General features: G+C 39.2%; 1 protein-coding gene across 1 annotated transcript in view; it reads left to right on the top strand.

Moving 5' to 3' along the window:
- The window catches only part of LOC126481960 (E3 ubiquitin-protein ligase MYCBP2-like), a 100,331-nt gene that overhangs the window by 64,385 nt on the left and 22,644 nt on the right, over positions 1–13,302 (top strand). The window contains exons 16-17 of the mRNA XM_050105923.1: positions 3,272–3,585; positions 10,287–10,527. Coding sequence (XP_049961880.1) covers positions 3,272–3,585; positions 10,287–10,527 — 555 coding nt within the window. The remainder of the gene's footprint in view (positions 1–3,271; positions 3,586–10,286; positions 10,528–13,302) is intronic.

The raw sequence follows: 13,302 nt of genomic DNA, 5'->3' as shown, positions 1-13,302 counted from the left end.
CAGCATTCACTGACAACACTAATTCCTGTTGGGTTTGAAACCAATTATCTACATCTGTATCTACACTATGGCAGTAGGTATGCCCCATTGTACTAGTTATTATGGCTTTCTCTCATTCCATTCACTTATCGAGCATGGGAAAAATGATTGCTTAAATGCCATTTTGTGTATTGTAATTAGTCTAATTTTGTTTTTGTGATCTCTGCGGAAGCAATACACAGAACATTGTATTATAGTGTTACAGCTCGATCTGGGGTCATGTTGTTATCAGGAGGTCAAACACGGAGTGAGAATGAGTGATCCTGTAGAATACTAATGAATTATCATTCAACTAACAGTAATTAATTAGCAAGAGTTTTACGGTCAGTCTTTCTTCTTCCTGGTGCTGCCTACCAGGAACCGTGCTGAGTCTGTTCTACTTGAAAACATGAGGTGCTTGAAATCATGAGGTGGCACATCAGTGCCCAGCAAGGAATTTGCAGAGCATATGTCCTGTATTGCCTGTGACCACCGCTGTGGCCCCTTGCAGGAGGATGCGACAGCTGTGCATCCCCGCAGCCTGGCATAGCCGTGGATCTCCATCAGAGCTTCAGCCGTCTCAATGAGTGAAACTTTGCTTAGACTCAGCCTCAGAAATCTGTTTGTCCCTGTTGTTGTTTGTTGGATGGCATCTAGTTGGAAGACCCAGCAGCAATACAACGAACAGCCGGTAAGGCAGTAGTTGTACTGCTCCAGCAGTGGTGACACGGGTGCCCAGCAGCTGAGTTGAACAGCATGAAAATGGGCAGATCATTTCTTCATCCACAGAAGATCAGCTTGACCCCCACCCTCAGTCAGTCATCATTGTGACTGGCAAGTATGTGGCTTGGAGATCAGAAGTCTGCTCCACAGCTGAACAGGTGTGGATTTGCAGCAATGGACTCCAAGCTGACTACAGCTTTTAAACACTTGTTGAATTCACCAGAGCATTCTAAAATTTGACCAACGTGGTCTCCTATCAGTATCTGTAATGGAGATAGAATGACCTAATTCTGAGAATGAGGAGAGCAGCAATGACATAATTCCCCTCCGCTCTCCGCCCCGCCTCCCCTCCCTCTCCACACACTCACATACACACTGGTCACCAAATATGCTCTCATTTTCTGTGCATGTCAGCACTCTTGGCTGCATAGTGTTCAATTTCAGGGTTTCAGAGTGTTCCTTTATGCAAAGTTTGCATCCTGGAAGGTGTTCTTATGATGTCTCTAAGTGAAGTTACCATATTAGCCTCATTACGGCAGCACATTCCATCTGTTCCTCACTGTTGTTGAAACACTTAATCAGTTGGCCTTCTCTCATATAGTCTGGTCCTCAGGAGCTTGACATTCATTTGCTAGGACTGGGCTTGGTGACCCTGGGGTTCCTGAACTGGGGACTGGTAAGCACTGCCAGTCATCTGTCACGGTAAGCTATGGGAAAGCTTCAGTGACCACCATGCACACAGTGGTGGGAATGGGGAGCTTGACTTGGCTGCCAGATCATGAGGATGGTAAAAACCTCTATAAAAGCCTCTTCAATCTCAAGATGTGCTGCATGCTAATGAGGTACATAGCAGTAGAGGTGAAACAGTCGTTAGCAGGTGACCTCTGGGGAACCCACCACACTTTAATTGTATAAGGCTTACCTAGGCCCATGGGGCTCTGTCTAGGTGGGGTTTTATTTCCCTAGATGCTCATGGGACCAGGATGGATCCTTTTAAACTTTCCCTTCCTTTCACCCAGTGGAAAGTATGGGCCACTAGAAGTTACCAACGTGCATTCTAACAAGAAGGCTCAGGTAGTTAGTCCTCCTGACTCAGTCAGTTGTAACAGAATGCAAGCTGTTTGTCAGAACATCTTCATAATAACTAAAAGAAAAGAGGGCATTTTCAATTGAGTTTCACCATTCTACATACAGAAAGGTTTAAGGGTCTTGCTGGAACCTTAAAATCTGTCAAGAGCTTGTGCAGTGGGACCATACTGGTTGAAATGTCTAATTCCCAACAAGTAAAGAACCTCCAGAAAGCTCATTGTTTTGGGGAGTATGCAATTGAAACTGAACTGCACGACACCTTGAACTATAGCAAAGGTGTTGTCACTTCCAGTGATCTGACATACCACAGGAAGAACTGAAAGCCAAGTGGTTCCAGGAAGGCATTGTCAACGTGCAAAACATTATGAAAAGGGTGGATCATGATTTTGTTAAATCAGACTCTTTTATCCTTACATGTAACAAAACCAAACCTCCAGAGTATGTCAAAATAGGTAAGCATACAGCCTTATGCGCAGTTTTAAATGCCAGCACTTTGGGCACACTACCCTTGGTTGTAAGGGAGAAGCCACGTGTGGCAAATATGGTAAAGCTGCCCACAATGGAGTTGGTTGGTCCTCTCCTCCGATGTGTATCAGCTGCTCCAGGGGTCACCCTGTTTGGAGTAGGGATTCAGTGTCTTCCTTGACACAGATCCAGGAGATAAAAATGACAAAGCACATTATGTATGGTGAAGTCAAAAAGATATACGAGGCCATGTAGCAGACCACGTGGGCTGCCTCCTTTGCCTTCATTCTTAGACAGCCAGTCCAGAAAACAGATGCTGCTACACAAATGGAGGTTGCTAGTGTTGGCACTAGTGCCTGTGTTTGTCAGTTCACTTGTGCTGCTGCAGTTGCTTTGTAGCCTGCCCCTCCCAACAGCACTTCAGAAAAGACCATGGTTGCTGACATTATGGAACTCAGTGCCCATCCAAAGATGTAGTCTTGTCCACCATCCAACACTGCCACTACCACTTCTTAGATGCGACCCATCTTTTCTGCAGCAAATCCTTGCTCCTTAATGTACTAGTGTCTAGTAGAGTCTTTGTGGAATTTTAAAATTTAGGGGTCATATATCTGCAGACTGAGTTTTATGACATGAAAACTTTCTTGGATGGCATACAGTCATGGTACTTCAACTCAGAAAAACAAAACTCTAGATTTCAAGTCTCAGTCCGACTCTTTGAGTTAACCTGTTAACAAAATCCAGAATTGTGTGTTCATTTCCATTTCTACATTTTGTTCCATTCTTATATTATTTATTGTCAGCAGTACTGCAAGTAGTGTCATTTAATTAGAATGTGTGAAATCTTCAGTCTTGCAGGACAGGTACACTTCCTGCAACTAAATTGATTTCAGCTACTCCAACTTCTGTATGTTTTCCTTTTTTTTTTTTAATTTGGACACCAGTCTTTTATTATCATCATATTTACTACTTTCAGCAAAATAGTGTTGGCAATGATCCATCACATACACAACGATGGAACAGTCTGGAAATGGCACGTGGGACATTTGGTCCAGATGATTGTGTAGCTGATGTAGCAGAAATTAAGTTTGACAAACCAGTGCCCATAAAGGAGAATGTAAAGTATGCAATTCGACTGAGAAATCATGGAGGACGTACAAGCAATGGTGATGGTGGCCTAAGTTCTGTAAAAGGACCAGATGGGACTATATTCATGTTCTCTACTTGTTCCCTCAGTTTCAATGGAACAACACAGTCAAGAGGTCAGATCCCTCAAATATTATATTACAGGTGAGTTAGCTGTACAGGTATTAAGTACTTTAAATATAAACAGAAGATTGACCAAAATAATTTTAAGAAGATAACAAAACCCAAATAGAGAAAGTTGCTGAAGGCAGAGTGGTAATGAGTTAAAGAAAAACCACTAAGCCCTACAACATAAGTAATGAAAAAATAGAATTGGGGTGGGCATGCCCAACAATTAGAGAAATTAATGTAGGCTGAGACAAGCTGTTTAGCTGAAATCAAGCATTCTGGTGGAGAGCAAATTCGTGTTTAAAAAAAAAAAAATAAATAAAATCTGGGTGTTCTGTGGTTATTTATTTACAATTTACACCAGTTTCTGGCCTACAAAATGGCCATTAGGCAACATGAGATCCAATAAAAGTGAAATCAGTGGTTAAAATACCATATAGAACAAAAGTAATATTTCATCTTTGTGATAAAAATAGTAGTATTTGCTCTAAAAGTGAGGACATAACACCTAAACACAATATTTAATATGACCCACCCAGATAGTGGAGCGCTTTAAAGCACCTGTTTCCAGGACACTGGGAGGTGCTCCAGCCTCTTGCGTTAGCAAATGGAGCTGGTGTGCTGGCCAACCTGGATGTGGTTCTTAGGCAGTTTCCCACATCCATTTACATAAATGCTGGAGTGGTTCCACAGTTGCACAAATGCTATAAGAAATGAAGTCACATTTCACCATGTGACATCCATTAGACGCAAAATGAAGGTGTAAATGGATTCCTCCTGGGGGGGGGGGGGGGGGTTTATGGGATCAGGCAGTAGCTTTAAAATGTCTTTGGGGATGGTGATGCCATCATAATAATAGCCAATAAACAGGTATGATTTTCTGCGAAATTGGAAACGTACCATACCATTCCCAACCTAGCATTGGCTGTGTATGGGCACTGATATGGATGGATGGATGGATGGATGGATGGATGGATGGATGAAGTATTTAAGGAATAAGAGCAAATTAGAGGGATCAGATTCTGTGAAGATCACATGGGGAAATACAAAAGCATTCTAAATTTCTGTGGGCTCAGATTAGTGATAGTTTGGGCATTGCTTGTTAAGGATCTTCATGCAAGTTCAAGTTCAGCCACTTCTGCTACAAATCTGATTGCTGGTTTTAATGATGAAAACAGCAGTTTGTTTACTTTGTGTATTCTCATTTCTTAATATGATATAGAATAATATTCTGAGGCAATTCTCCACTTAGACATAAATTTTTCATTACAAAAACAAAAATACTGTGCTAAGACAAGGTGATGGCTTATCTCCTGTCCTCTGTGTTCTATAAAATTATTTAATTAACAAGTTAGAATAAAATTTTAATGTACCGTGTTTTTAAATGAGACTAAAAAGTATAAAATAATTGCTCTATAAAATTTGTACTTGTGACTTATTAATTGCTATGAAAATACTTGTAAGCTTTATAATGAAAAATGCGAGGTGAACGGTTCATGCATCAGTTATGTATTGCATGCTCCACACATTTTTCACTGTAAATCTTGCAAGCATTTTCGTAGCTATTAAAAATTCCCCAATCACAAATTTCAGGATTATCTATGTAGGGTTGGGAATTGTATGGGGCTAGGAGAAATTCTTTTATACTTTTTAATCCAATTTAAAAATGTCATGTATTAAAAATTTATTTTTATTTAAATAATTATTTTCTACTTTTTAGGCTTGTGTGCAGGAAACTTTGCAGCGGATTTTAAACATATTGATGAGATTACAAGAAAGACATAGGTTTATTTCAGTGTCTTTTTCAGCTCATAACATCTGAAATAGAATATTGTTATACCTACCTACTAATAATATATCAATGTGTTTAATTGTTATTTTCATAAAAAATAAAATAAAGAAGCAGGCAAAATTAATTTTCTGTGATCTTTCAATAAGTTTTTCATTTCAGCACTAGCTTTATACCCACAACACAACACTTGTATGCATATGTCACATATATAGCACACCTCTCTTCCCCCTCCCCCCCCCCCCTCCCTCCTCCCCCCTTCCCCCCCCCCCCCCCCCCTGATCAATTGTCCATAACCTCCTCCCTCCTCCCATCTCCTCCTTCCTGTGTCCACTGTACAGCACTGTTGTACAATTGTGTTTGTCGGCAAAACACTGGTATGTGGAGTATCACAGTCATTTTTGTCACTCGTGAAGCACAAGGTACACTGTTCATGTTTGGTGTTTGCAAAGAATGTGGAATAGTGTTGTGATTCATGAGGTTCACATCATGATGGGTGTAGGAAGGCCACATTGCCAGAATGGAATAAATTAATTAATTCAAATGAACAGCACACAGCAGTCGAGGTCACCAATTGTGGAATTCCAGTACATATGATGATGCATACTAGAGACCATTGCAGGTACAGAGTGCAGAACACACTTTAGTAAACAGAGTGTGATATATGAGAATGCACAACCACTTGCTACACAAGTCACAGACTGAATTGCACAGTCAGAGAGGGTCTGCATCATCAAGCCTCTCTTTGGTCAGCTATGTTGCTCTTCCCACGTATATTTTTAGAAGGAAAGTATTGAATTTAGAAGGACTTTAAGACAGGTGTGAAATTTTGTGAAGGAAACAGAGACATTGTGAAAAGATAAAAGAACATTGGAAGAAATTAAAAGAGAAAATGGATAAGGAATTGAAGTGGACCCTAGTTAGCCAAAATGGAAGGGGGGGGGGGTAATGTGCAGTATGTTAATAACAAGTAACATCTGCTTTTGTTTTAATAACTGTTAACATAAATTTACAAATAAAACAATATTAACTCATACAAGGGTTTACAGATAGATCACACAAAATGGTGTATGGAAAAAAAATGCCAAAATGCAGAAGAGACATTCAGAATACTGAAATGTAGAGGGCTGTTGAAATATATTGAGTATAGAAGCATTAGTAATTGTAGAACAGTGTGAATGGATGTATGGAGTCAGATTAAGTAGGAAGGAGATCTTAAAACAAGTGTATACTGGAAGTAAAAGAATTAAAAATAATAAACCTACTTTCCTATCATACCTAACTCTTCACTTACTTCTATATTTGGCATACCCCTGAATGTTTATCTGCCTCTTTGCATGATGTTATTAGCTTAATATTTAGTAGCAGATTTATCTTTATCAGAGAAATACATTGTAAGCTAATGAATACTCACAGATTCTGTTCTGAAAAATGATGTTTGGAATCTTCAAAGTAGATTTTCACATTTTAAATGTCTTCTTTCAGTGTCTACTAGTTGATATTTTTTAGCATTTTTGAAACCTTCTCACAAGGCAAACAAGCCCTAGAACATTTGAGCTGCCCTTCATTGCATATGCTGTATCCTCTGTTAATTCAACATGAGTGTATCCTACATGCCTGAAAAGTAGGCCCTTATTGTTCATGCAAATGTTCTGTAAGCAACCTATTTCACAGACAAGCCAAAGTTCCCAGTATCTTATCAGTGAATCAATCCACACGTTATTACTCTCCAGTAATTGGGTGACTCAATTGACTTCAGTTGTAACTCATTAGGTCTGTTGTCAAACACTACTGCATTTGTAAGTTTTATGAAGTTCACAATTTCTCTACAATAAGATTTACTTGCCTGTCTTTACACGATGTTAATATCAGAAAATTTCATCCATAGTGGACATTTGAAACACCACAATATGGAGACTGAAATTTTGTGCAGATCTGACTGAATATTATTACAACTTCTAGGTAATTACTTCATCTTTGAAAAAGCTTAGGTTGCTAATTATACTATTCATTAAGTTGTTAAAGTATACTATGAATAGTAATGGCCCTATCACACTATCCTGGGACACGTAAAAATCACTTCTGTATCTGGATGACCCAATATACAGAATAAGTGAAATGTTTCTTTTGCCTATGCCTTGGAGATTCTGTGGCAGTGCACAAAATCACACTTACAGCTGCTAATAAATCTGTGCACTCTGGGTGACATACAGTGTGCAAGACAAAGTATGCAATTTAATGCTCCAAAAATTTAATCAGAAACATTTGGCAACAAACCTGAATCTATTCTATGTGTTGTTACTCTTGTCAAATTGATACAAATAAGGTCATCTGTCTCATTGATCTGTGAGACGAGGGCTAAACTTCTCACTACTTCAATGTTGATAGTTAAAAGCCCTGTAGCTCTCTGAGTACTTCCAGAAAAGATTCCAAGATCTGACCACTGGAATGGAATATGTTCACTGTTTACATTTCCTACACTGCCTCCAGCCAGCTCCTAACAACTTGTGCTGACAATCTTGACATAACATTGCAAGAACACATTTCATCATCACTTCCAAATTTCCACAGAAACAAATTAATTCATTGGCTTCTATTAAACCTTGCCAAGTTCATCTCATTCACTAAATCACCACCACCCAACTAATTACTGCCTCTGTGATTTAATGTAAGGGTTTACAGTATTGCACTTTCAAGTGCTTGCAAACTTTCTGTACTGGAAAAGTAACTTAGATGATCACTGAGAATTACCAGCTACTCACTCCACAAGCATACTTTAGAATAACACCTCCATCTCCGAGGGCATGTGACACCACCTACACCATTAAGAGCTGCAGCTGATTATCCAAACCACTCCATGACATTATTTAACATTTTAGCCTTGCAGCAAATCAGAATAAGGAGCAGAAAGTACACTTTTTCATTGGCCATTTTTCTGCTCCCACTTATAGCACTTCCATAAGATGCTGTTTCCTGCCAGTAATTGCAGAAGTTTCTCTGCAAGGGAAGTAGGAACATTCTGGTTGTCATGGTAAAATTACTCACCCACAAAATCAGCCTAATTGGCTGTGATCACCACCCATTTAGGAGGATTAAGGAAAGAACAGTCCATCATGTACAGACAGAGCACATCCCCTCTCCAACCCCCTCACCCTGCAACTAAAATCTGGTCCTAGACCTCACAGTTGTGGACAGGATTAGCACACAGGTGAAACCACAAATATGTTACATAACATGCTACATTCTGCACATCAAAAAGTTTTCAAACTAGGGCCAGCAGGGCTGGTTGTCACACACATGAACATCTTTTCTGTGGTAGGGACCAGTACATAGCAGAAATAAAAGCTTTTTGAAAACGCAAGATCACTAAATCCCTCTCAGTATCTCTATTCATGGCTCCTGGTGCATCAAGAGTGAAGTTGAATTTAGGATGTCTGGTGTTCTTGGAGTACACAGAGAACACCAGTTTGTTCCACATGAGGTCATTATATCTTAACTCCAAACGTATTCAGACTTCTGCTAAAAATGGAAATAAAACATAAAATATGGTACTTTTGTGTATCGGTTCTATTGCCTTTTGTGTAGACTGTCGTGACCTTTTTTTTTTATACATCACCAGTACTGACTGAATGAGGTGACACAACAGTTAAGGCAGTGGACTTAAGTAAGAGAGGAGCAGAATTCAAATTCTCATTTGGTGTCTCTGACGTAAGTTTCCTCAAAACTGTGCCCTATCTAAGAGGTCCTCACGACGTTACCTTTCAACAAGATAATGGAAGACTGCATGCTGCCTGTGCTGTCTTGACCTAATTCAACATGAATGGTGTCCAATTGCACTTTTCCAGATCTATTTCCTACTGGAAACATCTGGTAACGGGTTAACAGAGAGACTGTCATATGACTACTCGTCATTCACTATGATTTATGAACTGTAGTACAGACAATAAAACATAGATAAAGCAGCTTGGAATAATATACTAATATCTGTCGTCCAACCTCTGTTCAACTTGCTGGCAAAGGTTTCACTCTGTGGATTAAATTTTGCATCCTGCATAGCCCCAAATCACATACTATACTGCAGAAGCTAATGAGAAAATTTTTGTCATTTTCTATGATTCACAGAACTGTAATTTTAAGGTCATCAGTATAGTGATTGTTATATCACCTATCTCTGTAGTTGTATGACAACTGAATTGTGGTAACATTCCTTCAGTTCCGTTAGGGAATAAACATGCTGCAGGGTAGCATTATTGGTAATGGTGAAGTTCAGAACTCCACCACAGAACACCCTACAGTGTATAAAGCAATAGACAATATTGCTATTAATACCTCTAACTACGTAGGTGCTCAAGTCGTCCTGCATGGTGCATCAGAACGAATGGCATTGACGGCAGGTAATATGATTTACCCATGTTTCTATTGTAGACCTCTGCGACATGAAATGTTCAGTATGTGGTGACGTCATGGCTGTTAAAACTTTCAAGGCCTGCAACTTTGTCAACTTTTGGTCCACAGACGACAGCAACGGTTACCCGTCCGTTACCATGCTGCTGGGTATCATTATTCGTAATGGTAAATTTAAGAAGACAGATCAGTATAGTGATTATTTTATCACCTATCTCTGAAGTTTTATGACAACTGAATTGTGGTTACCTTCCTTTAGTTCCCTTAGGGAATAAACATTGGAAGACAGAAATAAACAATCTTATCTTTGTTTTCCTATTGTCTATTTTCTTCTGCAAGTTGTCTAGAAGTATCTGGTCATTAATTATTGCACCAGTGGCTGTCCTTCCATGTGACCAAATTTCTTACGGTTTTGGAGAGGCCTTTTGCTCAAAAATGTAGCTTGTATCAATCACCTAATGTGTCAAGTTCGTAAATGCTTCCATCCTTTCTGTTAGACTATCTCTTTAATTGGTTGTGCAATTTTTACTTTATGTTTGTGCAGCAATCCGTTGGACAGGGAGAGTCAACAGACCAGCAAAGCTTGGGCAGAACTTCAAGCTTGTAAATGCACACTGTCAATGTCAGCAGCCATAGTTCAGCGCTGTAATGACTTGATGGCTCTTGGCAGAGAGAGAGCTGAAGATGTGCTTGCTACTGAAGTTCTTGGTAACGCGTGCATTGTCACTACACTTCTGCCACTTATGCTGGCACATATCAGCCCTTTAGCTACTCTTGATCCAAGGGTAAGTTCATTTTTAGATTTTTTGTAAAGTGTGAATGTGTGAAAGTAAATGTCACTAAGGAAATGAGTTTGCATTGTTTGGTGTCCTCATTTTCTGCAAGTAGTACAAAAGAGTGGAAAAATCTCTTACCAGAATTGCATGTTATTATGATTTTGGTAAAATGAATTAATTTATTATGATAATGGAGTATAGGGAATACTCACTGTAGATGAATAATGGTTGGTACATACACCACACCCATGCAGTTCTGTATTTGTCTGTGTATGTTTGGGTGTCAGATAGGAAAAGTATAAGAACTCAAGAGCTAGTGCTAGTGATCTTTTAAATGTGTCATCAAGTGGGATGGCACAGAAGTTAAGAAAGTGGACCCACATACGGGCAGACAGCAGTTCAAATCTCTGTTCAGCTACCACAGTTCGGGTATTCTGCAGTTTTTCTAGGCTGATTAAAGCAAATGCTAGGATGTTATCTTTAAGGATGACATGGTTGATTTACTTTTTCAGTAGGAACTTGTTCTCTGGCTCTAATGGTCTTTCCTTAGTTAACTGGTTTCTGGTTTATGAGGTTGTCATCAAACAATATCTGACCTTTGTCATCAAAGAGGGTACAGTACTGGTGTACCACTTTGAAAAAGATATTATAAATATGAACATGTTTTATCAAGCAGTGATGGAAGGATTAACTGACATCTAATGATCTTGTCATCAACAGGAAATTAAACTTCAGTTTTCCTTCTTTTAAAATTGTCTATGTGCTACCCATCATTAAATATGCAGATGAGTGGCTGTATGCATTTATTTTTTTTCCTGAAATAACATTATTGATGATTTCTACAAACTATTTCCTGCTGGCAGTTTTACAGGAGAGACATAAAAGAAATAGTTAGCAGATTGTTTCAAAATCTGCAAAATGTTTCCTAGGAGTATGTTTGGTAATTTAAAACCAGATATTGCTGATGATAAACCATACGCAAATCTGAAATTATTGAAGATGCTACTTTTACACCTTTGATTATAAATACATGTTTTTGCGTATTTTAATTTTATGTTACATGAAATTACATATTATTTGTTTCTTACCCTTCTTCATATTTCTCCACATCAAGAGACTGCTCTCTTAGAAAAATATTGGAATCCAACCTGAAGACAGGAAGGAAATTGTCTCTAAAAACCATATTCTAATGCAATAAAACATGATTAATTGCACTTTAAATTGCATTATGAAAGACGTGTTCCTGCTTATTTTTTAAGATTCAGAATTTCAGTTCACAAAAGCAAATACAATACAATAGCAATACTTTGTATAGGATGATAGTAGCTGTTGTGTGTAATAAAGGGCTTCATGTGCTTTTGAGATTGACAGTGAAGCAAACAAAAGATTAGCTGCCCAACGTGTCCCAACTACTAGTGACTTCTAATTATGTAGAACTGGAGAAGTTTGCCATATAGTTCTTCTTAAGAGTTAAAGACTTTTCATGTTCGTGATACATCCTGTTGCATCAACTTATCATCTAAATCATGATGGACAACACCTTCACTACTGATGGAAAGATTGTTCTTCGTTGATCGTACAAGAAGCAGATTGGGTGCTTTGTGAACTCCATCTTTAGCAACACATATTTAGCGCTACACACACAAAGAATGAAATGGTGCAATCATCTAAGAATCAAATATTATTGACACAACTGCAAAAGACTCCAAACTCCACAGATGAATTTTTGAATGGTATGTGCTCTGTTGTGGTCATTGTGAATATTCCATGGTACAAACTTCAGGTGCCTGAATATCACGCAATTCTATGAAAGTACTGTGAGTTATAGATTCCTGATGAATTGACATAAGGAAAAACTATTAAGATTTTGTTACCAGGATACTCTGAAAAGAGCTTGGCGTTATACACCAAAAGCCAAAGAAATTAGTACGTCTGCCTAATATCATGTAGGACCCCTGTGAGTGGCAGAAGCGCCGCTACATGACATGGCATGGACTAGACTAATGTCTGAAGTAATGCTGGAGAGAACTGACACCATGAATCCTGCAGGGCAGTCCATAAAACCATAAGAGTACGAGGGGGTGGAAAACTCTTCTGAACAGCAAGTTACAGGGTATCTCAGATACGCTCAATAATGTTCATGTTTGGGGAGTTTGGTGGCCAGCATAAATTTTTAAACTTGGAAAAGTGTTCCTGGAGCCACTGTGTAGCAATTCTTGATGTGTGAGGTGTCGCATTATCCTACTGGAATTGCACAAGTCTGTTGGTGTGCACAATGAACATGAATGGATGCAGGTGATCAGACAGGATGCTTACATACTTGTCACCTGTCAAAGCTGTATGTAGACATATCAGGAGTCCCACATCACTCCAGCTGCACGTGCCCCACACCATTACAGAGCCTCCACCAACTTGAACAGTACCCGCTGACATGCAGGGTCCATGGATTCATGAGGTTGTCTGCATACCCATACACGACCATCCACTTGATACAGTTTGATATGAGACTTGTCTGACCAGGCAACATGTTTCCACTCATCAACAGTCCAATGTCGATGCTGACAGGCCCAGGCAAGGTGTAAAGCTATGTTTCATGTAATTGTTGAGGGTAAATGAGTGGGCCTTCAGCTTCAAAAGCCCGTATTGATGATGTTTCACTGAATGGTTCACACGCTGACACTTGTTGATGGCCAAACATTGAAATCTGCAACAATTTGCATAAGGGTTGCACTTCTGTCATGTAGAACGATTCTCTTCAGTTGTCGCCGGTCCTGTTCTTATAGG

The sequence above is a fragment of the Schistocerca serialis genome, chromosome 5, assembly GCF_023864345.2.
Source record: "Schistocerca serialis cubense isolate TAMUIC-IGC-003099 chromosome 5, iqSchSeri2.2, whole genome shotgun sequence".
Lineage (NCBI taxonomy): Eukaryota > Metazoa > Arthropoda > Insecta > Orthoptera > Acrididae > Schistocerca > Schistocerca serialis.
This window is presented reverse-complemented; position numbering and strand designations above follow the sequence as displayed.